General features: G+C 33.9%; 1 protein-coding gene across 2 annotated transcripts in view; it reads right to left on the bottom strand.

The window, feature by feature from the left end:
• Nucleotides 1-27,888, bottom strand: part of LPCAT2 (lysophosphatidylcholine acyltransferase 2) — an 83,476-nt gene that overhangs the window by 45,620 nt on the left and 9,968 nt on the right. For both annotated transcript variants that reach the window (XM_035281707.3, XM_035281708.3), the window contains exons 2-8: nt 20,103-20,242; nt 17,146-17,363; nt 15,764-15,876; nt 13,717-13,777; nt 11,872-11,930; nt 10,335-10,369; nt 7,124-7,178 (exon numbers count right to left, since the gene is read on the bottom strand). In XM_035281707.3, the coding sequence (XP_035137598.1) occupies nt 7,124-7,178; nt 10,335-10,369; nt 11,872-11,930; nt 13,717-13,777; nt 15,764-15,876; nt 17,146-17,363; nt 20,103-20,242 (681 nt within the window). The remainder of the gene's footprint in view (nt 1-7,123; nt 7,179-10,334; nt 10,370-11,871; nt 11,931-13,716; nt 13,778-15,763; nt 15,877-17,145; nt 17,364-20,102; nt 20,243-27,888) is intronic.

Genomic DNA, 27,888 nt, shown 5'->3' with positions numbered 1-27,888 from the left:
TTTGTCAGGGGCCAGGGAAATTCAGCCAAAGAGGAAGGTGGTGCCTAGGGAGAGAGTGCACACAAGAAAGCTAATTCTGTTAAGGATACTCTATAGAAGAACTAATACTTGATCTTGGCTTTTTAAGGTTAAGTGAGATTTTGCCAATAGTTATGTTTATTGAATTATAACTACAAACAGGACATCATGCTAGGTGTTTTACATACATTATTTTATTTCATTAATTCTTCTTCCATAATAGGTGCTCAGGCACTGCACTAAGCCCTAAAAACACAACAACAAAGTCCCTGCCCTCAAGAAGCTTTCCATGCAGTAGGGTAGAAATTCATGAAACAATGAGCTAAATTCACCAATAAGGCATAAACGGAAAGACAAATATACCTTTAAGCATCCACTGTGTGCTGGGTATTTTATATTAGGGGCTTTATATGATTAACTCTCTAAACAATTCCTTGAAGTAAATCCTACCACTTCCATTTGATAAATAAAGAATGCAACTAGAAGAAGTTAAAAATATCATTTTTCCCACAAATGAACCTGTTTTCAAATCTTGTCAATCATATTAAGAAAGCTGTAAGCATTGGTATCTCAGAGGTGACGTTTAAATAAGGTAATGACATGACCAGGTACAAGTTTTTGAGTGGTAACTTCAGGGTATGCCCCAAAGAAGACTAAGAGTAGGGAGAATGTCTGGAAGCAACTGCAATCATGAGAGAGAGAATAAGACCTTCAGGAGAGGGAGTGAGGATGTGGAGGATGGCATAGATGCAAGTTGCATTTTTTTAAGATAAAATGTATAGGAATTATAGAATAATATGTTACAGGACATTTTTACTTTTCACATTTATCTGATTACTTTCTCTCTTAAGAGGGCAGCCACATACTGCAGAAAGAGTTCTTGGACTGGGTTGCTGCTTGAGATCTGCTATGTGATCCTGGAAAAGTCATTTAGCCTTTATGAGCCTCAGTGCCCTCTCCCATCAAACAAAAAATTTAACTAAATGATCTCTAAAGTCCTTCCCAATTGGAATTCTGTTTGTGCATAGTTGTTCTTTAATATGGAAAAATAAACTAAGCCACCAGAGGTCCCCACATCCTTATAGATCTAGAATAACTATCTTTGCAAAAAAATATTTCTGAAAATTCCCTGCATCCTGATCTCGCAAAATTTCTTGCATTTGCTTAGTATGACATAAAAAAAACCCAGAAAGTTGAACTTAATGTTCATACAATCTCTAACAAAACAGTGTAAGAAATTAAAGTTTCAAATTGCCATATAATTCTTCATTTTTTAAAAAGGCCAAACAACCATTTTATAATACACTTGATTTGTAGGTCATAAAAGTACATACTGAAAACCTTGAAAAATAATTTGCTGCTACACTGTTAACCAAACATAGTACAATGAAATATGGGTTTAGTTTTTATTAGTGCAGATAGTATTTTTCATAAAATAATTTTTAATAACTCTCATATTGTCAAAGCATTTTATTCTTAAGGAAGTAAGTTCCACAGAGAGTACAAAATAATTAAAATCCTAAATTTGACACCCATGGGCCTTGGAGGCCCCATTCCTCCTGAGAAGCAATTCAGTAAAAATTCTAATAAAAAGTCACCTCTCCTAGGATAAGACCTTGCCCTCTATATCACATTTCCATTTTGTACAGTCATTCAAGGCTCACAGTGTGCATGTATCCTTTATTTGGAAAGGAAAATCAATCAAAGAGAGGGGAACATCATTGCCACTATCTTTTATGGCTCCCAACACGCATCTTTATATCCCAATGACTTCAAGCCGCAAGTTTTCCTTTCTAACTTCAACTTCTCTCAGTATCCTCCATACACACCCTGATGATCCGCTTGACATCTTGGCCACAGATACTCTTCTCAACTCTAACTCACCCATGGAAATAAACTTATGATTCTAATCTCTGATAAGTTCTTCAATCAGTTTTTCCTCATTATCTATTAGTGTTTATTTCTCCCCTAATCTGGTCTTTCATAGACCATGACAACCTAATGGTCACATCTGGATCTAATCATCCACTCCCTCTGGCAACATCTCCCTGCCTATCAAAACTGGACTTGAGAGTCAGATGCTTCTGTACGACCTGTTACTTAGAATCTTTCACTTCTGCCATGCCCACAGTGCCAATCACACATCCTCAGCCACCTCTTCTGATCTTGCCTGCATATTCCTGTTAGGGACCACTGAGAGATGCTAACAGTGTTACATATGTTCCATGCTTTTTAAGTTGCAATTGAACTTTTACCTCACTCTCCCTGGATAAATGACACTTCACTTTCAACTTTATAAAGAAGACAGCTTATGTGAACTTACTCCTTTTTTTTTGTTTGTTTTTTTGCACATGAAACTGGCTTCACAGCTCCACTCCCCTCTCCTTTCAAATACAGTATTCTCCGTACCTTCACCATACTTAACTTTGCACCATCCTGTCCCAGATGAGGAAGAGACTAATCAACATGTTTCTCAGATTAATATCTCTTGTTTGTGCTTTTGGTCCTAGAGTCCCCTACTTCCTCTTGGGCCTTAAATTGCATACAAGCAAGATACAACATTCTTCAGTCTACTATTTAAGACATCCATCAACCAAAGCCATTCACTTACATAAATGCTCAGTATCACTAAAGCTAGTTTATTCATTTTTTAATTAACCACACCAAGCACATTCCTTTCTACTAAATAAATGATAAGGAAGAGGTAGATTGAGGAATTATGATACATAATAAATCTTTTCTTTTTTCCTTGTAACAGAAATGAATTTTAAAAGGACAACCTTAAACATGCATTTCGAGTTCTTTCTATAATTCTTCTTTTAAGAGAAAAAATGCAAAAGAAGGAAGATATTTATAAACAACACTTGCTGCTTCCTTTCCAAAAGAACAGAAACATCTAGATGAGATGGAAAGTAAAAGTTAGTGCTTATTGAACACTTACTATGTGCCAGCACATAAGTAATCTTATTAATCCTCAAAACTCTATAAAAAAATAAATTAGGTATCATTATCCCCATTTTTCCAGTGAGAACGCAGGCTTAGAAAGGTTTAATTTTCTCAAGCACACAGAGTTAGGTAGTAACATGATTAGAAAAAAAACTCCGGTTAATACCCTTTTTATAACACTCGATTTCTCTATTTAGTATTGACAAATTCCAGAATATTACCAAGTTTCAGACAAAATTAGCTTTGTTAGAACAAGTATATATGCAGGGTGTGTGTGTATGTGTGTGTATGTGTGTGTAGTTGTGTGATTGAGGTTTTCTAAAAGGCTCATTTTAGATTAAAAACTACAAATAGTTTTAGTGCATTTAGATATTTAAATAAACTATATAAATGTCTTTGAATCTTTCCTAAGTAATTAGCTCTCTAAAGATCTTAAAAGTGATATATATGTAGAGCTGTTGATCATAATACTCCTTATTAATTACAATCCTTTCCTAAATCAGTCATTCTTTTTAAATTAAAAAAAAAAAAACTTTTCTATTACTTTAAGGAAATGAATTGCCCACCACAAAGTATTTTAGGCCTAATGCTAGCTACTATAAGCTCACTATAAGCTTTGTAAAGGAATTTTCCTAAAGAAAATACAGTGGTCTCCCTTATCTGGGGTTTTGCTTTCTGTGGTTTCAGGTACCAACAGTCAACTATAGTGCAAACACATTATATGGAAAATTCTGGAAATAAACAACTCATAAGTTTAAATTGCATGCCATTCTGAATAGGGTGATGAAATTTCATGCCATCCTGCTCCACCCTTTCTTCATCACAAGAAGAGGGATGAGTATAGTACAATGAGATTTTGACAGAGAGATAGAGAGAGACCACATTCACATTCAACTCTTATTATATCTATTGTTACAGCTGTTCTATTTTATTATTGGTTATTACTGTTAATCTCTTACTGTGCTTATTTTATAAATTAAATTTTATTGGAAGTATGTATGTTTAGGAAAAAACTTAGTATATACAGGGTTTGGTACGTTCTGCAGTTTCAGGCATTCACTGGGAGTCTTGGAACATATCCCCTACAGATAAGGGAGGACTTATTATATGTTTAATATGCCCAGTACAGACAATTTTTATGTATCTATAATATACACTACATGTTTCTAAAGTCAACATGCTTTGAATACAAACTGAGATATAGCCTATGAAGGAAACTGATTGCATAGTTAGTGTGAATGGCTAGTTTCCATTCATAAACTAGCTGCTGCCCACTTAGTGCTTTATAGTCTGATTAAGAATATATTCTCTCTCATGAGATAAACTAGCAGACTCTTCATTTATTTCACTTTTGCAGTGCTTCCTACCAGCTATCTTATTTTCTCTATCCTAAGCCTTATCTTTATAAAGGCATATTTGTGAAGTAGCTGGTTGATAAAAGTATGACTACAAGATACTTTAAGAACACCCATTATGCCACATTACAAATCAAATAATAACTTTTAGTAGGACCATTCTGTAGACACACGTCTTTATCATTGTTCAAGGATGCCAGAAGAATAACTACATAGGACATGAGGTTTAGAACTTACAACATTTTTAAGATCCAAGAGTTGAGAAAATAATAACCTTTTCAAAAATACCATATGTCTCTATGTTGGGAAGCAGAGCGGGCTGGGAAGAGGTTGTAAGAAAATATTCCTAAATATTAGATTCATTACATCTTAGATATGTAATGATTTTGGTAATTAAAGAGTTTGGTAATCATCATTACTGAGGGGAGACTTGTGAAACTAAAGGATATGGCAGCCAACATAATGGGATGTCATGTGACTCATAAAAGCAAGAGTGTCTAAAAGGTGCTTTAACAATTCACTCAAAGTTCAATTTAAAAACCATAAAATTAATACCATATCCTTGAATAATATATCTTGAATTAGGTTTACCTAATATTCAAGAAATTCCAAAACCATGGAGTGAAAATAAAGATAAAATAAGATAATAGCAAGGATTTCCATCAATTTAAAATAAAAAAGGGGTTACTTGAGAACAACCAAGACAATTGAAACTGGAACAACTAAATGTACCGAGACCACAAACCAATCTCAAGATGGGCCTCAGCAGACACGGTGGAAAAGCTGGCACCTCAGAGATGGTCCAGCTCTTCAGAGCCTCAAGCCAGGGTGTGGTATACTTAGTACCTGAAGGGCTGCTGGGATACATTTTCAGTTAAATCCACAAGTGAATATTAAAATATCAAAATATCATAAAGTATTTAGGAGTCACCTGGGTGGAAGGGAGAATCATAAATTTAAAATAAACATAATGAAAATAAGAATATCTGTACTAAATCTGAAGTCCACAAACTCTCATCCTCTTGTTCTGCACCACAATTCTAATTCATCAAATCTTTGTTGATGCGGCTATTTTCATGCAGCTGAAAGTCATTTTATTTGTGAAGTTATGGAACAAAGACTACATTGTTTTCTTTGCCAGAAAAATACAATCCAAACAGGTCTCAGAACTAGCTGGAGAACGCAAATATTATAATGTTTTAAAAAACGAAAGCCATGACACAGAAAGGAAATGTGGTAATAATGGTCATGGCGAAAAAAAAATGAGGAATCTGAATACCTCTGTTGTAATGCAGTTTGACCACTGACATGCTAAGACAAAAAAAGGATAGCTCTGTGTACATTTCTACATCTGTTGCTAGATCTTGTTGTAGTTAGAGGAAGATAAATTGAGAGGGAGACAATGTCTTGCAGAGAAGACAGCATGGCTTTTTAAAAGTAAGAGTTTTCTTGCTTTTTTTAGAAAAGTAAAACAGGCCTAGACCACCTGAGCAGCTCTTAAAGAAGCAAGAGCAGTGCTCAGAGTATTTAGAAATATTAGCATTTAGAGCTTCCTGAAATGCATTCTACAGAATACCGGTTCCGGGAGATATCCAGAGAAAATGGTTCCATAAGTCAGACATTTCAAAGGAACTGAGTAGTCTTGAGAAAAAAAAAAAATCATTTTGTTTACCTTAATACTTCCTAAACTTATTAAATTAGTTTCTTTTCCCCCCCCAGGAACCTCTAAGAAAAACTCAAGCACAAATGTGGGGTTTTTTGGCCACAATGAGATACACTCAGCTGGTTTTCAAAGTGGGGAGGTGCAAAATATAATTAATAAACAGATATTTTCAAGACAGGCAGAAAACAGGCAAATCTCAAGAAAATTTCACTAAACTCATTCTGAAATGTAATTTGCCCTCCTAACTCATCTGGAAATGCTGACAATCTCTAAATGGCCAAATCACTAAGCTATCCAACAAAGCAAAATAGTATTCTTGTGAATTAAATTTCACAGTCCTGTCACTTAGGCAGTAGTCCCCACTCAGAACTCAGTATAAGGTTTTCATCACACAACTCATGGATGCAATTAGAAAATCCAGGAGACCCACTATCAAACTGTCTCTCTTCAGAGACTACCTGAGGGTATTGCTAAAACCCACTGAATTCTGAATTCTGAGGTCTACTCTACATCATATCTAGATACTAAGAACAGCTCTGGAACCAACCTTTGGAGCCTTAAAAACCTCGTCAAAATTTTCAGAATGCTATAATAACACCTCTGTCACTACCTGCCACTGTAACTCAAACCATAACTGTCCTGTGAATGATGTTATGAGCTGCCTCCCAGATATAATTTCCTTGGGCTTTTCATGTGCAAAGTGATTTCACAGTGAGGGCTTCTGACCCCTATGTCTCTCCCCTAGACCCCAAGTAGCATCTCTTAGCTTTCGCAAAACATTTTCTTTAAGGAGGTGTGGGGCTCTATCAGCTACGGTCAGCTCCTTTTGTCAGGATGTGGAAACATATTCAATTTGGCAAAGGTCAGCATTAAAAGGAGTTAAAAAAAAAATGAGAGAAGGTAATGCCCCTCTGGCCAGCCAGGGTGGTTACATATTTCAAGTTCCCAGAATCTAGAGGTGTTTTCTAACATGATTTTAAGGGCTAAATCTGACAGCCTATGTTTATATACACAATTTGTAAAATACCAAGGTTTATGTTATGGGTGATGGACCTTTGTATCTGGACTCCCTAGACTAGAAATTCAAAATTAAAGGAAAGGCCAAATCTCAAGTTCCAAAGCTACATTTTGAATGACTTACCTCAACTTCTACCTTTGTGAAGAGCTGGCAGAAAGTAAGCATACAAAGCTGAATGCTGGAGAGAAAAAAGAAAGAGCTATCTTTATACAATAATGCAAGTATCATCTTATGTTATTCAGCAATCATTTCTTTATACACAAATACCCCCACATCACGCTTCATATATATTTTGCATTTATAAATGCTACGCTGCAGCAATACACTTTTTGGGCCTAGACAACTATTCTTTTTCTTCTTCTTCTTCTTTTTTGAGACAGGGTCTTACTATGTCATCCAGGCTGGAGTGCAGTGGTGTAATCACAGCTCACTGCAGCCTCAACCTCCTGGACTCAGGTGATTCTCCCACCTCAGTCTCCCACGTAGCTGGGACTACAAGTGTAAGCCACTGTGACCGGCTTAGACAAGTATTCTTGACAATTTTTATTCAAAAGTTAAATCACCAAATGAATACCAAATATGTATTTGAGTGAGAGCCTCAGCTCAACAGACTAAACCACAACCTTTGAAGTTTCCTTGACAACACAGTCTCAAAGGCCCAAGTCCCTAGAGAAACTACCCAAGGCCATATTTTAAGGTATGTAAATGTGTGTATAAGAAAATTCCTAGGTAGATCATTACATTTCTTAACTCTTTCTAACATTAAAAAAAAATCGATGGGCCTTTCCTTAAAAGCAGAAGCTTTATTAAAGTTGTCCCAGTTATTTAAGATGTTTTAGTTATGAGGAAATCTGAAAAGTTTCAAATTTCATTGTAAAGGCAGGCAAAGACTGTCTTTAAAGTGATTAAGCAACCCTCTCAAGATAATGTTTGAAATGGTTGTTCCTACTTGTAGCTTTCCAGTACCTATTCAGATTCTCTGGGTAAGATTTCTACGGGATTTTTAATTTAGCCTCATTAGACAACTGACCCAGAAATCAGGCAGAGTGGATTAGACTACACATTTAAGAAAAGAACCAACCAATCTCTTTTCACTGTTCAGAAATTAAAATATAATTTTTTTTTGTAAAAATTACCTGAGGGGACTTATTTAAGGAATTTAGGACCTTAATAATTTAGTTAAAAGAAATAATTTAGAAAGTAGATTTATCACTTTCATAATTAATTATAAATTGTTAATGTGTTAGTTCGCAAATCTTCCATCTGAAAGGAAAAAAATCTTTTACTGTCTTTAAACTCTAAAGTCAATCCACACTACCCACTGCAAATTCTTTTTAATTATTTAAATAGAACTGTGGAATTCAAGTATTTGAATAGATGCATATTCTGTTCTGAAAATTCTGCATACTGTAAACCATATAAAACCACAGACAAAATCTCAATTAACCTGTCTCGTCCACCCTACAGACAGACTGAATACTTCTTAACTGATACAAAACTTCTCTAAGTTTATTCTGAGTCTCCTTTCCCTTGGGATATTTGTTTTGTTATAAAATCCATTTCTTAGAATCTGTGCCTGGAGTAGGACTTTGAGCAAGGGTCATTGAGAAAACTTATTTAGAAGTAATAGAGACAGTGCTAACAATAATATTAAGTGGATGAGAAGACAAAAGTGGAAGTGAGATTTGCAATAGATAGACAGGTGCAATGTGGCATTCAAACAAAACAAAGCTGCGCCTTCTAAAGATTTTGTGTTTGTTTAAAAGTCCTGAAAAGTCTTTGACTCTCAAAATATTTTTTCTTTCTTTCATTCCTGAATTCTCTCTCCTTATTTCCTTTTCCTTTTCTCACATACTTCTCAGTTGAGAAGGCTAGATTAACTAAACCCATCTATTATGTTGTCTATCCCCAGTTCCTCTTCTAGAAAAGCTTTCTCCTATTTGATCTCCACATTAACCTGGACTGCTGTGCAATCAAAACAGAAATTCCTATTGACCACATAGTGAACCCAAGTCACTATCTCTGTTAGGAACTTAATCTATAAAGGCCCAGAGGAAGGCGCACCTCAGGAAGCTGAAGTATGCTACGCATCCATTGCTGAGTCACTTCATTTTCCCAAACACTTTCATCCTACCTGTTTCTCCTAATTTTCCATTGTATAAAAGCAATCAGGAATTCAAAATCAGTAGTGCCATGAAACATGTATTTTAGTCAAATGAATAAATTGATTTCCTGGTAAGTGAAAGATAATATGCTGTTTAGATATCCTCTATAATTTATGTTCTTTATTTTTGGTGTGATTTGCTTATCTTCAATTATCAAGGACTGAAGCATAACAAGAATATAAATGTTTCATATGTATTAATATTTATTCTACTGGCACATCAGTTACCTATTCTGATTTAAATTTATTATTTCAAAGCAATTTACATAAACAAAAAATGAAGAAATTATGCAGTAGTAAAAAATTTTGATTTCAGAAGTTGGCTGGATTATGAGGAACGTATCTAAAAATATCTACAGTGTGTGTGAAGGCAATTGATGATTTCCTTAAATATTTCTAAGTGATTGTCACCTATCCATCAACAACATTATCTGAGCTTTGTGCTTAACAATATGAAAACTGGGTAAGCCCCCAGGGGAAGTCTGCAAATCTAGGTGTTTCATACGGCTCTCATCAAAATTTAAATAGGCTCTGACTTGTTCAGAGAGAACTAAACAAAAGATCTTGAGAGAAACCAAGTTTCTACATGTTCTGTTCTTTTTAAAGGCCTACTTCACATCAGCTTGCTTAATAATGAAACTATATTCCTCTCCTCTCTTAAGTGCTTAGAGAAACTGCTGATTCCAGTGCTTTTCAAATCCAAGAGCATAACTGAAATCTTGGTTAGCTATTTTTTCAACTCATATCAGACACTTCATAGCTATTTCAGGCCATATGACTAAATGTTTCTGAATGGCTTAAACCAACATAGTAAGAATGGAGACACTAGGGAATGCCAAATCTGCAATGGAAATAAAACTACAAAATTAAAGCTAACTATGATGCAAACTAGGTCACTTACAAACTAGCAGACAAATACTTGAGATCCACTTGAATAGGACAGATGACTAGAATTTTGCATACAGGAGACAACAGGGGTTAGTGGTCAAAATAGTGATGCTCTCTACAGAGACTTATCAGTAATAAGATTTAAGGCTCTGATCAGAAATTTTTACATTTTTAAAGATAACAATATTTTTTTAATTATACTGTTTAAAGAAATGAATAAATAATCTTTTTCTTCACTAAAATAAAATATATAGAAACTAATAATAGACATAAGTGACTTACAATGTATATCCTTGCCATGTCCAGGTCACAGTATCCTATAATAACAAAATTATTTTAGCTGTTAGCCTCGAGGAAAAATACCAAATAAAGATCTTATTTTAATATAAGGATTCATGTATTTATTTTCTGAAATTAAAAGCAAAATATTGAGAAGTGAAATAAATATATTATTGGATTACATATCTACATAGCAAAGATCTTCCTAATGTCACCAACTTTTTATGAAATGACATGTTCTGAATTTTTAAAAAACTATTGTACATGTTTAGTCACTTTTCTTCTAATATGAACATATCTGGATAATTAATTTGCTTTTAAAAAACCTAGAATACATCAGTTTAAAAAAAAAACATGCCTATTTGGGAGAAATGAAATAATTTGAACATACGATAAACTCAAACCTATAGGCAGAAGTACAACGAATAAAAGTCTGATAGATCTTAATTCTTTCTTTAGCCATAGATGCCCAAGGTTGAAAAACCAGCCTCTATATAGAAATTGATTTCATCAATAACTCTTAATCTTAAATAGTAGAGACAACTAATAATTATATCCTGGCTTTTTATATAAATTCTCTAGTAAAGAGAGTTTCTCTTAGAACCAAAACATTCTCTCAAAGTCTTTCTTTAGGAAAATCATGATACAATCAATATCTAGAGGACAACGTAACTCAACTGGAGCAGAAGAGACTACTTCCTGAGGCGACTCTGGACTTTATATAAGATATTAAGTTAGGCAGGTCACGGTGGCTCATGCCTGTAATCCCAGGACTTTGAGAGGGCAAGGAGGGTCCATCACTTGAGGTCAGGAGTTCAAGACCAGCCTGGCCAACATGTTGAACCCCTGTCTCCATTAAATATTCAAAAATTAGCAAGGCCTGGTGGAGCATGCCTGTATTTCCAGCTACTCAGGAGGCTGAGACAGGAGAGAGAATAACTTGAAACCAGGAGGCAGAGGTTGTATGAGCCAAGAACACGCCATTGTACTCCAGTCTGGGTAACAGAGCAAGACTCTGTCTCGAAAAAAAAAAAAAAAGTTAAGTTCTTCTCAGATATTTTTCTATTTAATTAATCTACTTGCTGCCAAGGCTCACACAATTAGTAAGTACTGAGCCAGTAATGAAAGACCAAGCCTTTCATATTTATCCTGCTATTTCAATATTTCTTCACTAGTAATGACCACTGAATCAGGAAAAGTTTCCTTCTAGAGTTAATGAAAATCACAAATTTTTACTATTCATTCTAATGAGACCCTAATCTTGAAATTAATCACACCAACATGGTGACAACACAGTAGAGGCTAAAGAAATATCTTCCTGAAGTTCAGTAATAGCAAAATAATATTTAATATTGGTATCAATGGATATGTGCCTATCTTGCAAATTTTTGAAAACTAGATGTGGTCAGCAGAATGAACTCGCCCATTGGCTTCCACCATTTATCTGTTCACAATCTTATTTATATATTAAAAGGGGTTCCAGAGTATCCGTGCTATTAGGAATACTGAAATTCTTCCTGTAGTCAAATATTATGCTTACCAGCTTGTTTGGGTATCTGAGGAGGATTGGCTGCACTGGAACTCCTGGGATGAAGGCTCCTGCAACCAACCACATTTAAATTTTATAATGTGTTTTCATGTGAATAAAAGTTTTATGATAAAGAAAAAATTAGTAAATAGTATAAACAGACTAAATATTTTAAGAGTATGTATAACAGAAATCATTTGCTAAATGTTGGTAAATTCCTAGTGCTTACCAAATGAGAGATTTTTTGAATTAAGAACTACTGAAGGAAAACATTAAATGCTGTGCCTATGCCATTTAAAGTATTTGCTTATTCATTATTTACTCACTTTTTTCATTTTCTAAGTGTTAATATACAACAGAATTTAAAAAAATTATTATACTTGAAGTTCTCAGATACATGTGCAGAACGTGCAGGCTTGTTACATTGGTATATACGTGCCATGGGGGGTTGCTGCAGCCATCAACCTGTCATCTACATTAGGTATTTCTTCTAATGCTATCCCTCCCCTAGCCCCCTACCCGCCAACAGGCCCCAGAATGTGATGTTCCCTTCCCTGTGTCCATGTGTTCTCATTGTTCAACTCCCATTTATAAGTGAGAACATACAGTGTTTGGTTTTCTGTATCTGTGTTAGTTTGCTGAGAATGATAGTTTCCAGCTTCATCCATGTTCCTGCAAAGGACATGAACTCATCCTTTTTTATGGCTGCATAGTAGTCCATGGTGCCATGGTGTGTATGTGCCACGTTTTCTTTATCCTGTCTATCATTGATGGGCATTTGGGTTGGTTCTGAGTCTTTGCTATTGTGAACAGTGCTGCAATAAACATAGATGTACATGTGTCTTTATAGTAGAATGATTTATATCCTTTGGGTATATATCCAGTAATGGGATTGCTGGGTCAATTGGCATTTCTGGTTCTAGATCCTTGAGGAATCACCACACTGTCTTCTACAGTGGTTGAACTAATTTACACTCCCATCAACAGTGTAAAAGTGTTCCTATTTCTCCACATTCTCTCCAGCATCTGTTGTTTCCTGACTTTTTAGTAATTGCCGTTCTAACTGGAACGAGATGGTATCTCATTGTGGTTTCTATCTACATTTCTCTAATGACCAGTGATGACGAGCCTTTTTTCCCATGTTTGTTGACCACATTAATGTCTTCTTTTGAGAAGCGTCTGTTTATATCCTTAGCCCACTTTTTGATGGGGTTGTTTATTTTCTTCTTGAAAATTCATTTAAGTTTCTTGTAGATTCTGGATATTAGCCCTTTGTCAGATGGATAGATTGCAAAAATTTTCTCCCATTCTCAACAGAATTTTAAGGAATGATAAAATCATGACAAAGAAAAATAAGAAAATCTACATAAAACTAAATGCTTGAAGCAAGAACTACCACACTCACTAGAACTGAGTCATAACTTGGCTGCTGAGCATTGTAGCAGCTAATACAAAAACATTTAAAGTATTCCAAATTATAAAGAAAGCTGCATTCACTGACTTCTAATGTTAAAAAAAGAAGTGAATCTTAGAAGGCATCTGAAGACATTATAATGAAATAGGTTTTCTACTTGATGACATAGAACCTCACGTGTCTGTGAGGGTTCCCAAATGCATTCACAGCCACACATCTGGAGCACACATGCATGGAGTGGACACTACAAGGGGAAAGAAATTGTGACACCCAAAGAGAAAGCAAAGGAGTAAGTTCTGTGGTTCCACAACGTTAAAAACTTGCCACCAGAAAAGAAAAAAATGCTCAGAGCAAGCTAAAGAGTTATTTTGTATATTTCTATAAAATCATTTGAGAAATCTTCCATATTACTTTGTTAGAATACATAATTTAATTTTTCTCACCTGGTTTAAAAGTAATCAAACAGGAACGATTAGTACAAGTACCTTCTGGGAAAACTAGTATCTTGGGAAAAAAGGAATAGATTTAATATTTCAGTCTAATTAATAAATTACCTCTTTACTCGCTTTCTTATGACTTCACAAACAGCTGCCAATGCTTAAAAAACAAAAATAAAATAAAAGGCTAACACTTGATTCTAATGAATGCTACCATCAGATAATTCAATTTTCTTATAAAAAAAAGTGTGGTCTGACTATTAAGATAACTGGAAAATGGATTTAAGCTTTGAATAAAGAATATATTTAACAAATATCTCATAATGATAATACTAATGATCTGAATAAACTTAAAAGAAGATGTAGTGTGTAATTCATGGTCAAATTGTGCATTAGGCTACATTAAATTCTTTCTTCTGCTATATATCCTTAACCAAATAATTTCCTACTTTGTTTCAGTTTTCCCATTAAATAATATTTACTTCCACAACATGTAGTTCAGATATGTCTTGAGGACAAAGGAAAAAAGAAATGTGTACAATGTGTTTTATGTTTACTTGAATTACTTGACATATGGAATACAACTTAATATCTTTTTTTCTTTTTCAGGCAGTGTTTTTAGCTTTTAACATCCTTCTTCAAGTTTTCAAGGTAAAAGATATGCAGTATGTTAGTTTCCTCCATTAACTAAGTAAAGTAGCAACTTAGTTTTCTAATGCCCTTAAAATTTAGCCATGAATAAATTGCTAAGTGCATAAAATAAAATAAATTCCTGCAATCACAGCAGTTAGCAAAGGGTATTATGATAATTAGATAAGGAAAACATTTATTGGACTACATTGCCATAATAACAGATTATTTATAAAATAAAAATTATGAATAGGTATAATCCCATTCTCCAATTTAAAAGTAGGTTTCCTATGACAATGGGATACAATATCAAATATACTTTATTCAGTGAAAATTTAACAACTAAGCTACTAAAAATTAATGGGTATACAGTGAATCATAAAATCTCAGAGCTGGAAGGGCCATTCAAAGTCACCTAGTACCTCTAATGCTTAAATTCTTTCTACAATATCCCCCTCAAGTGGTTGTTCAGCCAATGCCTGAAAACTCTAGAAAAGGATTCCACATCAGACCATTTTCCTTCTGGACAGAAAGTTCTTTAAGATGAGCAATTGAGCTGAAATTTATTTATTTGTTATCTCCCACTTACTAGTCCTAAACACATTCTTATGATCCATAGAGAAAAATCAAACTCTACTCCAAATGCCACCTGTCTTCTTTTTAATCGTTCCTTACATGCTTTGCGTTCTAAAACCACCTGTTTGGTCACATACGTCCTCTTGGACTTTAAGATCTTCGTGTCATCATGTATGGCTAGATCACTGCAGGACTATTAGTCTGCTAAAGATGAGTTGTTTACAACTGGGCAAAGATAAAGGGGTTCCTATTAGAATCACTCTTGGCTTATTTTGCAGTAAATGTTACTCCTCCCTTGCTTTCAAAAGGGATTCCAGGGAAGTGAATGGTGAGATGGTAAAGTATGGAAAAAGTTCTAAAGGTGATTTTGATATGCTCCTTGAACTGAAAAGCACTATCTAAATAAATTTCAGTTGAAATTAAAGATCTTAATCACTTACCCACCACAATATTGAGTATAATTGAGCTTGTATAATTAGGATTTTTAAATAAAATAGGAGATACTTTAGTATAATGGTTATAGATACTAAGGTATCTACCTTGTATCTCATCTTTAAAGTGGCAATTAAATTCAGAGTTAGAGAATCACTTTTTATAACACAAAGAGAAAACTGGTTCAAAGAGTTTAGAGAATAAAAAAGAATGATAAATTTAATACCACCGAGCATCTCATGGGAAAGAAGACTTCTTAATACTTGCTACTATATTTACTCTGTACCTATTATGCTAAAGATACCTAGTATAGGTGTCCACAGATATTGCTATCTGTGGATCCAAATAATTAGATCTACATACGTACAATGAATAAACTCTCAATATATTAAAATTAACATCTACCATGTTTTACCTGGGGCCATTCTCCTCCTGATGTTGCTCGCTTTATTATTTCATTTATTGTGTTTTTTCGGGAATCTGGATCTACACGGGACACCAATACTGGTTGCACAGCCCGTAACAGTCCTTTAAAACAAAAAAAAAGTCACAGGCATGCCATTTTCTGGCAAAAGCAACCACAGCAATAATTCTGGATATACAACACATTGTATGGAAAATTAAAATGAGAGTAAATTGAAGGGAGCAATTAAAAAATGGATTTATTAGAACTTAGCTTCTAATTTCAAAAGGAGAAGTGGATATTTACAACTAAATATATTTCAATAATATAACAGGAGTAAGCAGCAAAAATATGAAAAGAAGCAAATGTAATTTTCCCCCAAAGGTCTTCTTCCTCAATTGACATTAAAGTTAGAGTATGCTCCAAGATTATTGTTTTATTTTAGGAATACCTTGAAAACTGATTATTTGAATTCATAGTACACATAAGTAGGGGTAACCATTACTCATTATACTGCAATTTTCAGCACAACAGTTTTTTTTTTTAATAGCTTCCTGGTACATGGAAAATCAACCTCAATTTACCAAAAATCTATTGCTACACAATTTTTCAGGAAAAAGCCATATTACACAAAGCATGGTAGTTACATTAAAAAAACAAACAAACAAACAAACAAACAAACAAAAGTGTCTTAGCTCAATGACAAAGCTGTAAGAACTACTATTACTTCTCCAGAGCACCAAGGCAACATGAGGCAACTTTCACACTCACTCTCTCATGTGATGTTTGCAATAACCTTGGGACAACAGGGAGTAGTTACTTGGAGACAATTCCTGAGGGAGAGACCAAAGCATCTGGTGGGAAAAACATTTCACTTGTGTCATTATTTTTTTATGGCAGGAAGTACTTATTGTTCCACATCATAATTTTTCAGAGAGCTACACGTAGGTCCCTCATGGATTTGGAGGGCGATATGAAGAAAACAGTGAGGAGAAATGACTTACTGCATTTAGCAGCCTAATATCCTGAAGATAAATTCATGAAACAACATGTAACCTGTGTTTTCACAGATTATCTCAAATCAAACATGGGTTAAATTCTCTCAAATCAAGCACTGGTAGTATCTGAAAACCAGTCTTTCTGGCTATATCTAAGAACAGAAAGACATAATGGTATAGTAATAAAATGTTTTAAAGAGTTATGAGGCTATAAAAGGGAAGTCTCTAATCTTTTTTCACAAATATACTATTTCCGTGTACTACCTTATTACAATAAATAGGTTTGCAACGTTTTATTATTTCAAACTTTTAAAAAAGTTTATCAATAAACTATATATTTTATTTTAAAGCATGGGCATGAAAATATTTTATCTATGTTACCTTACAAGTACTTACTGCCAATCAGAGGGGCTTGTGCATTCTCATTTCGAGATACCATAGAAGGTAGCCCAGCTACAATACAGGCAATTCCATCAAAGAATGTTGAATGAGGGGCAGCAACAAAGACTGGTGCTTCCAAAGGACTTGCGACCTTTCCTTTTACAGCAACTATAAACCCCATTGAAAAGAACATAGCACGACCCAGAAACTTCAAAGCTGTTTGAGTAATTTTCCTGTGAAAATATTAAAAAGACACAATTAGCTTTGTTAATTAAAGCTAGCAGCAGGGTTTTACTCTAAAATACAATAAGAAAACCAAAATACATCAGAGTGTTTCATATTAAAAATATGAGCTGAGGAGAATAATAGCTAACATTTACATGACACTCTTTCTGCCAGGTGCCAGGCACTATTCTAAATGCTTTATATACATATTTAATCCTCAGCCTAATCTTTTGAAGTAGGTATTTTAAAATTATTTCTCCCATTTTACAGATGAGAAAACTGAGGCACAGAGAAGTAATTTGCCCAAGGACATGTGGCTAACAAATGGCTCTATCATTCTGAGACTATAAAGTGTTAAAAATGAATTTTCAAAAAAATGCATTTTCAACAAACATCCCCTACTGAGATGTCCAAATAAGTATTGTCCTTCAAAGTAGTTATCTTGGAAATCCACATTTGTTGTAATGAAGATGCTACTATCTCCTAAAACAGTTTTGGAACTCTCACACTGAAACTGTCTTCAGAATTTTTTTAGGAATTTTTTAAAAAGTAAGTCTTGTTACCTGTATTGTTACAGTTTTTAGATATGATCAAGAATCATCAGAAGTTAGTTCACCATCTCACTTCCCTGGAATGAGATGCTCTTGAGCAATCCAGAAACCACTTTTTAAAAAAAAGTTTTAAAAAAGATTGTGCTATTAAAGATTAGTTAATTCATCAAACTGTGCCAGGAACTGTGCTGGACACACAAGACAAATAAAATCCAGTTGAGCAGGGAAACAAAAATGTATTCCCAGAAGTGCAAACACAGAAGGGATATCTCAGTATGTGAATAAGCATATAGTTTTTATCAAAAATAAAATACGTACATCATCCTGGACGTATTTAATGAGAGCTTTTTTTTTTTTTTTTTTTTTTTTTTGAGACGTTGTCTTGCTCTGTTGCCCAGGCTGGAGTGCAGTGGCGCAATCTTGGCTCACTGCAACCTCTGTCTCCCCGGTTCAAGCAATTCTCCTGCCTTAGACTCCTGAGTAGCTGGGATTACAGGCACCTGCCACCAGGCCTAATTTTTGTATTTTTAGTAGAAATGGGGTTTCACCATGTTGACTAGGCTGGTCTCAAACTCCTGACCTCAAGTGATCTGCCCACCTTAGCTTTTAAAAATGGGATTCTCATCTAATTATCTCCACATTTTTGTAATAATATAGTGAGGAGCTATTAGCAACTAGCTCTGAAGAAGTTTCTGTGACTTTTATTTCATGAGAAGAAGTTATATAAAGAAAACCAAAATACTTTTCCAAAGGGCACAGGAACTATACCTCCCTTTCTTCACCTTTAGTTTAGAGAAGAGATTTCTACTCATGTAATGATACAAAGTGTATCCCTTTATCAAATTTCCACACCTCTTATTTTTTATCTATAGTGATGAAGCTTCTGATAACTATATTTATCCCGTATTCGGAGTCATTAAACACTCCTATTTAACATGTTTAAAAAATGGCTGTAAGTCTGGTCCCACATAATATCTTCAACATTACCTGTTTGAGAGGAGAAAGAGATACTGGTTTAATGGACAAAAGTAAAACTTTCTTTTCTAACATTTATTATATCTATTGTCTGGATTCTTAAACCTATTCCTTTTATCATCCTAGGTTTTCATAAGCCACTGACAATAAAAACCAAAGAGGTAATCTGAAAAGAATTGGTGAGTCATAAAAAACAACCCTTCAAGTGTTGTTTTATACTATACAACCTTGAGTTATAAAACAAAGGAGCGTGGTTTACAAGAACTGAGATTTCTCTGGGGCATTACAGCATTGGATTCATTTCCACTTCAAACCAGCCTTGTGTTTGATATCGACATTTGTTCACCAGAACATGAACTGAACAGCAAACTACACATTTCTTTAAAAGTTTCTAGAATAGTATTTCTCAAAATTTTCGGAGGATGTATTCACATTTGAGATTTGGATACAAAATATTCTTGCATATAAAAGAAACTGCCAACAATTTCAAAGAGTTTGACAATGCACTAAAACCCATCTACAGATTTGAAATTCACATGGAATCCGTGGAGTCCAAATAAGAGCCTGCACTTTCAAGGCATACAGATCACAACAATTTGGCTCTATCCAATAAGAATAAAGTTTTACCAGTAGTTTATTAATTCATGATCAGTTTCTCTTCTATTACCATCTTAATTAGATAATGCCTGAAAAGTAGTTAGATTCTGTCTCATGCTAATGTTTAAAACAACTAGACTATATTGGTTAATAATTAAATTGTTATTCTATTACAATAGAAATTACTATTAAAGTAATTAATAAAAATAATATAATTAATCCACTTATGCCACTACAAAAAGCTGTAGAGGGAGAAAAGAAAATATGAAAACTGAGGAAAGGAAAAAGAGGTATTTTGTAGCTTCAATAGTCTCAGGTATAATAGTTGGGTATCTTTCCAAATTAGGGATGTATCACATGTGGCAATAACTCAGAAAACAAAATATTTTAGCATTAGGAAATTACATCTTTTAGAAGATTATCATAATGTAGTTGGCATTTGGGCAGTAATTTCTACATATTTTATATGAGAAATAAAAATAAATTATTATTCATTATTGAGTAGGTAGTAGTTAGATAAAGCTATTGATTACTGACTAAATTATTATAAACTCTTTTTATATTGATATAATATATCTTAATTTAATATTATGTCCTAATATTTTGGACATAATTATTTCTTACCTCCTCCAACCAGTTACTGGGTGGGTCTGCTTTTCAGGACAGCATACTGTTGAAATTGCAGCAAATGGCCATGCAAGTAATAAAATTAACGCAACCAATAAGGCACGAATTGGAAGCAGGATAATCCCAAGAAGGAAAATCTGAAAGTCAAAGTTGGTAAAAATAGATGAATGGACATTATTTTAATTCATAACTATCAAACAGAAACATGTAACGGGAAAGTTTTATCGTATTCATGCATTCAGTCAAGGATGAATTGTCTACTACCCTGTACCAGACAAGGATTTAAGCACAAAGAAAAATAACAAATTATATCTAACTTCACAAAGCCTACTGTGTAGCAAGAGAAACACTGAAGAAAAACCATAAGACAAATGATCTGCATGTCCATGAAAGTGAATAGAGAATGCTGGGGGAACAAAGAAAAGGTGTATAGGATTTAGCAGCCAGGGAAAGCTTCCTGAAGGAGTTGTAGCTTGAACAGTCTTGCACGATAAGCAGGAGCTAGCAAGGTAAGAAGGGGAAATTGCTTTTTGAGAGCTTTAGGTAGAAGAGTGAAGACATCAGAGTGTGAAGAAGTAAATGCATTGTTTTATATACCTGCCAGAACTTTATAACTAATAACAATAAAAACAGATGAGAAAATAAAAATAAATAAGAAGAAGAAATGAAAAGTAAATAAGTAAGAACAGCAAATAATGCATGGATGCCTACTATGTGATGTACCAGGCATTCTAAGCATGTGGCATGTAGTAAGCTATTTAGTTTTTACAACCTTAAGTTTCAAGTTTTACATACCAGAAAGGAGTAGCACAGAAGGAGTTAAATTGCTTAAGATCACAAGCGGTAAAATAAGGATTTGAACCTAGTTTCGTTATAAAGTCTTTGTTCTTAATTCTTTCATTGTACTGCCTTTTGAATGAAATAGACTGTGCTTATGTATAGCACATTGTCGTCTTTTCTATAAGCCAATTATATTACTCAAATAGCATTCTTTTTCTGTCTCTACTGGCCCTTATATGATTCTGAGACAATCAAATAATTTATAAAGAATGTAAAAAATATTCTAATTATTTGGTCTCTAGAATACTAAATAGTAACATAAGGAAATGTACAGATCTAAAGTATACAATTCAGTGAGCTTTGATAAATATATACTTGTGTAACCACCACCACAACTAACACACAAAACATATTTACCACTCTGAGAAAGTAACCTTCTGCCTCTTCTAGTCAAACCCTATGTTCTTAGGCAACCAATGCTAGATTTCTATTGCCATAATTTAGTTTTATCTGTTCTTAAACATCACAGAAATGGAATCATATATCATGCATTCTTCCACTTAATATTTTTTTTTTGAGAAGGAGTTTCGCTCTTGTTACCCAGGCTGGAGTGCAATGGCGCGATCTCGGCTCACCGCAACCTCCGCCTCCTGGGTTCAGGCAATTCTCCTGCCTCAGCCTCCCAAGTAGCTGGGATTACAGGCATGCACCACCACGCCCAGCTAATTTTTTGTATCTTTAGTAGAGACGGAGTTTCACCATGTTGACCAGGATGGTCTTGATATCCTGACCTCGTGATCTACCCGCCTTGGCCTCCCAAAGTGCTGGGATTACAGGCTTGCCACTTAATATTTTTAATTCTACTATGTTGTTTCATACATTAGTAATTCATTCTTCATAATTGCAGAGTATTATTCCACTATGTAACTATATGACAATTTGTTTATTGATTCCCCTACTGATGAACATTTGGGTTGTTTCCAGTTGTGGACTATTATAAATAAAGCCACTACGAACATTCTTGTACAAGTTTTTCTGTAAATATGTTTTCATTTCCCTTTGGTAAATACCTAGGATTTGAAATGCTGGTTCATAGATGTTGTTTAACTTTATAATAAACCACCAGTTTTCTAAAGTTGTATCATATAAAAGTATCAGTAGAAATGTATGAGAATTTCAGCTGCCGTATATCCTTGCCAGCATTTGGTGTTGGCAGACTAAAAAAAGAAAAAAATTTTATGGTCAGGCGTGGTGGCTCACACTTGTAATCTCAGCACTTTGAGAGGCCAAGGTGAGCAGATCATAAGATCAGGAGTTCAAGACCAGCCTGGCCAACATGGTGAAACCCTGTCTCTACTAAAAATACAAAGAAATTAGCCAGGCATGGTGGCAGGCACCTGTAATCCCAGCTACTTGGGAGGATGAGGCAGGAGAATGGCTTGAATCCAGGAGGCAGAGGTTGCAGTGAGCTGATATTCTGCCACTGCACAAGACTCCATCTCAAAAACAAAATGAAACAATAGCAAAACAACTTTATTAAGGTGTAATGTGCAGAAAAGAAAATACACCTATTTGAAGTTCATAGATAACGAGTTTCTCAAATGCATAACCCTATGCAATGACCACCACAATCGAGATATTTCCATTATCCCAAAAAGTTTTCTTTTGCCCTTTGCAATTAATATACCCTCCCCAAACCTAAGCAACCACTGATAGGCTTTCTTTCACTATAGTTTTACTTGTTCTAGATTTTCATATAAGTAAAAACACATGGCGTTTTCCTTTTTTTTTTTTTTAGACAGTCTTGCTCTGTCGCCAGGCTAGAGAGTGCAGTGGTGCTATCTTGGCTAACTGGAACCTCTGCCTCCTGGGTTCAAGCAATTCTTCTGCCTCAGCCTCCCAAGTAGCTGGTACTACAGGCACACATCACCACGCCCAGCTAATTTTTTGTATTTTTATTAGAGACAGGGTTTCACCATGTTGGCCAGGATGGTCTCGATCTCTTGACTCATGATCTGCCTGCCTTAGCCTCCCAAAGTGCTGAGATTACAGGCCTGAGCCACTGTGCCTTGCAGCATTTAACCTTTTATATCTGGATTGATCACTTCATATTTTTGAGAGTCAACCATATCATATGTATCAGTATTTACTCTTTTTAATTGGAGAGTACTATTCCATTGTATGAATATATTACAATCTATTTACTCGTTCAAGTATATATGGCTCATTATAAGTTTTCAACCGTTATTGTTCATATGAACATTAATGTTCAAATCTCTGTGTGGCCATACATTTTCATTTCACTGTAAATAAAATTATTGGGTCATAGGGCATGCTTAACTTTATTTAATACTACAAAACTATTTCCCAAAGTGGCTTCACCAGTTTACATCCCTAGCAAGGTATGAGAGTTCCTGTTGCTCCACATCCTTACCAACATATTGTATGGTCAGTTTTTTAATTTTTTAATGTTAGCCATTAAAGTGGGTATAAAATGATATCTCATGTGGCTTTAATCTACATTTCATGAACAATGATGTTGAACACATTTTTCATATGCTTATTGGTCATTTCTTTAACTTCTTATATTAGTGTCTGTTCAAGTCTTTGGCCCATTTTTACTGGGTTGTCTTTTTCTTATCAATTTATAAGAGTTCTGTATAAATGTATACAAGCCCTTTGTCAATATATGCATTGAAAATAACTTCACTCATTCTGTGGCTTGCTTTCTCGTTTTCTTAATGGCATTTTTTTAATTAAAGTAATTTTAATTATGATGAAGCTTAATTTATCAATTTGTATTTTATGTTTAATTATTTTCTGTGTCCTTCTGAAAAAATCTTTACCTTAAGGTCCTAAAAATATTCTATATATTTTTTCTTCTAGAATCTGTATGGTTTTGAGTTTTACATTTCAATCTATGGTCAATCTTCAATGACTTTTTTTTGAGTGTGGTGTGCAGTATGGAGCAAAGTTCATTTTTAACTATAAATTTATTCAATTGTTGCAGCACCAAAAGACTTGACATTCCTCAATGAATTTTCTTGGCAACTTTGCAAAAATCAATTGGATATTTATGTATGGATTCTCTTTCTGTTGCATTGATCTGTTCATCTATACTCCTGTCAATACTGCGCTATTTTATTTACCACAGCTTTGAAGAAAGTCTTGAAATCGGAAAGTGTGAGACCAACAACACTTTCTTCTTCATCATTTTTCTGAAGCCTATTTTGGATACTTCAAATTTCCAAATAAGTTTTAGAGTTGTCGGTTTCCACACATACACAAAACCTGCTAGAATTTTTACTGAGATTTCAAAATGAATCTACAGATCAATTTGGAGGAAATTGCCATCCTAAAAATATTAATTATTCCAATTCATAAACATGGTATATCTCTCCATTTATGTAAGTCTTCATTAATTTCTCACAGTAATATTTTGTAGCTTTCAGTGTAGTGGTCTTATATGGTTTTTTCCTAAGTAGTTAATGTCATTTTATTGTTGTTATAAATTACTTGATTTAATTTTGTAATTATTTGTTCCTCTAGTATATAAAGGTAAAATTGATTTTAAGTTTTGATATTGTATCTTATGACCTAGCCAGTTTCACTTATTAGTAGTTAGTTGTTCTGTTGATTCCTTAGGAAGTTCTTCATATACAGTCTATTATCATTTGTGAATAGGACAGTTATACTTTTCCCATTCTAATCCATATGTCTTTTCTTCCTTTTTCTTATCTTATTGTACTGACTAGGATCCCTAACATAATGTCAAACAGAAGTGGTGAACAAGGTATTTGTCTTGTTCCAAACCTTTGGGGAAACAGATTCAATATTTTACCACCATGGTATTAATTGTGGGTGTTTTGTAGATGCTCTGTATCTGATGGAGAGAGCTCCCTTTTATCCCTATTTTATTAAGAAATTTTCTTATCATCAGTGGGTATTGAATTTTGTCAAGTAAGTTAATGAAATTTCATTGAAATGATCACATGCATTTTATCATGTGTTTTGCTTATATGGTGAATTACATTGAAATTCGAATTTTATGTTAAATCAACCTTATTTTATGTTCCTGAGATATAATAAACTTGGAAGAAATATACAGTATCATCCTTTTCATACAATGCCATATTTGACCTGCTAATATTTTGCTAAGAGTTCTTACATTTATGAGCATGAGGAATATTGATCTATAATTTTCTTTTCTTATAATGTCTTTTCAGATTAGGTATCAAGGTAATGATAGTCCCATCAAAGTACTTAGGTAGCATTCCACACTTCTCTACTTTCTGAAAAAGCTTTTGTGAGTGATTTTATTATATTCTTAAAAGTTTGACAAAATTTACTAGTGAAATAATCTTGGTGAAAAGTTTTCTTTAAATGTATATTTGTGTATACAAAATAAATTCAAATTCCTTCATAAATAAAGGTCTATCCATATTTTCTCATTCTTGTGTGCATTTTTGATACACTGGATTTTTGTCCATTTCATGTATATTTTAAATTTACTGGCATAAAGTTAACAATGTTCCCTTATTAGCCATCTTGCCATAATGATACATGCTCTTTCATTCTTGATACTGGTAATTTGTATTTTCTTTCTTGTTTTCTTATCAGTCTTGGTTAAGTATTTATCAGTTCCATTAAAAGGATTTATCAATTCCACTAGTCTATTCTATTAATCCATTAACAAATGTTTGATTTTAATTTTCTATGTGGTTTGTTTTCTATTTCACTGATTATTGCTCTTGTCTTTATTATTTCCTTTCTTTGATTTACTTTGTGTTTAATTTTCTCTTCCAGCTTCTGAAGGTGAGAACTTAAAAATCATTAATCTTAAGCCTTTCTTCTTTTCTATGTATCTAAATGTACGGGTTTAGTTGCAAGCACTGCTTTAACTGCATCCCACAATTTTGATATGTTGTACTTTGTTTACATTTAGTTTAAAACATTTTATAATTTCACTTGTAATATGTTTTTGACCCAGGGATCATTTTAAAGTATATAGCTTGGTTTCTAAATATGTCAATTTTTATCAGATGTATTTGTTATTGATTTCTAACATAATTCATTGTGGTCAGAGAATATGCTATGTAATATTTCAAACTTTTGAAATTTATTGAGTTGTTTTTTTTTTTTTTTTTTTTTGAGACGGAGTTTTGCTCTTTGTTACCCAAGCTGGAGCGCAATGGCGCGATCTAGGCTCACCGCAACCTCCGCCTCCTGGGTTCAGGCAATTCTCCTACCGCAGCCTCCTGAGTAGCTGGGATTACAGGCACGCGCCACAGTGCCCGGCTAATTTTTTGTATTTTTAGTAGAGACGGGGTTTCACCATGTTGACCAGGATGGTCTTGATCTCTTGACCTCGTGATCCACCCGCCTCGGCCTCCCAAAGTGCTGGGATTACAGGCTTGAGCCACCGCGCCCGGCCTATTGAGTTGTTTTTATGACCCAGCATTTGGTCTATGTTGATAAGTATTCAATGTGTACTTGAAGGTATATTCTGATGTTATTGGAGGTAGTGGTCCATAAATTTCAATTCAGTCAAAGTGGTTACCAATGTTCAAATCTTCTATGTTATTAATCTTTGGTTTTACTATTCTGTCAATTACCAAGAAAGGGGTGTTTCTATCCTCAATTATGTTTTAGCTATTTCTTTGTTTAGTGCTCAATTTTAGCTTCATGTTTACAAAGTTCTGACACTAGGTAAATAAACATTAAGTGCTGCTAAGTTTTCCCACTTACCTTTTTATTTTAAGAAATGTCCCTCTTTATATGTGGTGTTATAACATGTTTTGAAGTCTACTTTATCTGATATTAGTACGTATCAGCTTCCTACATTTACTATTCCCATATTTTCTTATCTTTGTATTTACATTTATAGTGCATGTATTGTAAATTAATGTATCGCTGAGTCTTATTCTTTTGTCCAGTCTGAAAATCTTTGCCTTTACGTTAGAATGTTAACATATACCAAATTGAATTATGGATGTAGTTGGATATAAATCTACTGTTTTGCTGTTTTTCTATATATCCCATCAGTTCCCATCAGTTTTATGTTTCTGTTTCTCTTTTCTGTTTTCTCGAGTTCATGAAATTTTTCTTTAGTGATCCATTTAAATTTCTTTAATAGCTCCTTAGCTGTATTTTCTTTTACTTTTAGTCAGCAGTTGGTCTGAAGATTACAATGTGTGCTTAGCATAAGACAATCTACTCTGAGTTAACGCTATACCACTTCACAGAAAGTGTAAGAAAAGCAGTACAATTCCATCCTATCCACCATCCTTTCAGTATTGTTATATGTTTTACCTCTACATATACGTAAATCCAAGAAAATAACACTTTTTGTATTAAATGGTTATATTTTCTAACTCTTTGGTGAAATTAATATAAAGAAAAAAGTTTGATATTGTTCTTTCCATATTTGCCATTTCCAGTGTTGGTGAAATTAATATAAAGAAAAAAGTTTGATATTGTTCTTTCCATATTTGCCATTTCCAGTGTTCTTCATTCTTTCCTGTATATCTAAGTCTCAATCTGGTGTTATTTTCCTACAACTCAAAAAAAATTATTTACCATTTCTTGAATGCAGGCCTGACCACAAATTCTCTCCATTCTCACTTATCTGAAAATGTCTTTATTTTCCCTTCATTTCAGAATAATATTTTCATTAGATATAGAATTCTGGGTTGATACTTGCATTGGGTTATCTTTTTATTGGTGTGTTCTAAGAGTTCTTTATATATTTTTAACACTCTACTCTTACTAAATGTATAAATTGCATATATTTTCTTCCATTCAGTAAGTTATCTTTTCAATTTCATGGTAGTGTGCTTTGAATCACAAAATGTTTTATTTTGATGAAGTACCCTTTACTCATTCTTTTTTTGGTTGCTAGTACTTTTGTTGTATGTCTAGAAAACCACTGCCTAATCCAAGGTCTGGAAGATGGGCACTTATTGTCTCTTCTAAGAGTTTTATGGCTTTAAGTCTTACATTT

This window comes from Callithrix jacchus, chromosome 20, assembly GCF_049354715.1.
Source record: "Callithrix jacchus isolate 240 chromosome 20, calJac240_pri, whole genome shotgun sequence".
NCBI lineage: Eukaryota > Metazoa > Chordata > Mammalia > Primates > Cebidae > Callithrix > Callithrix jacchus.
This window is presented reverse-complemented; position numbering and strand designations above follow the sequence as displayed.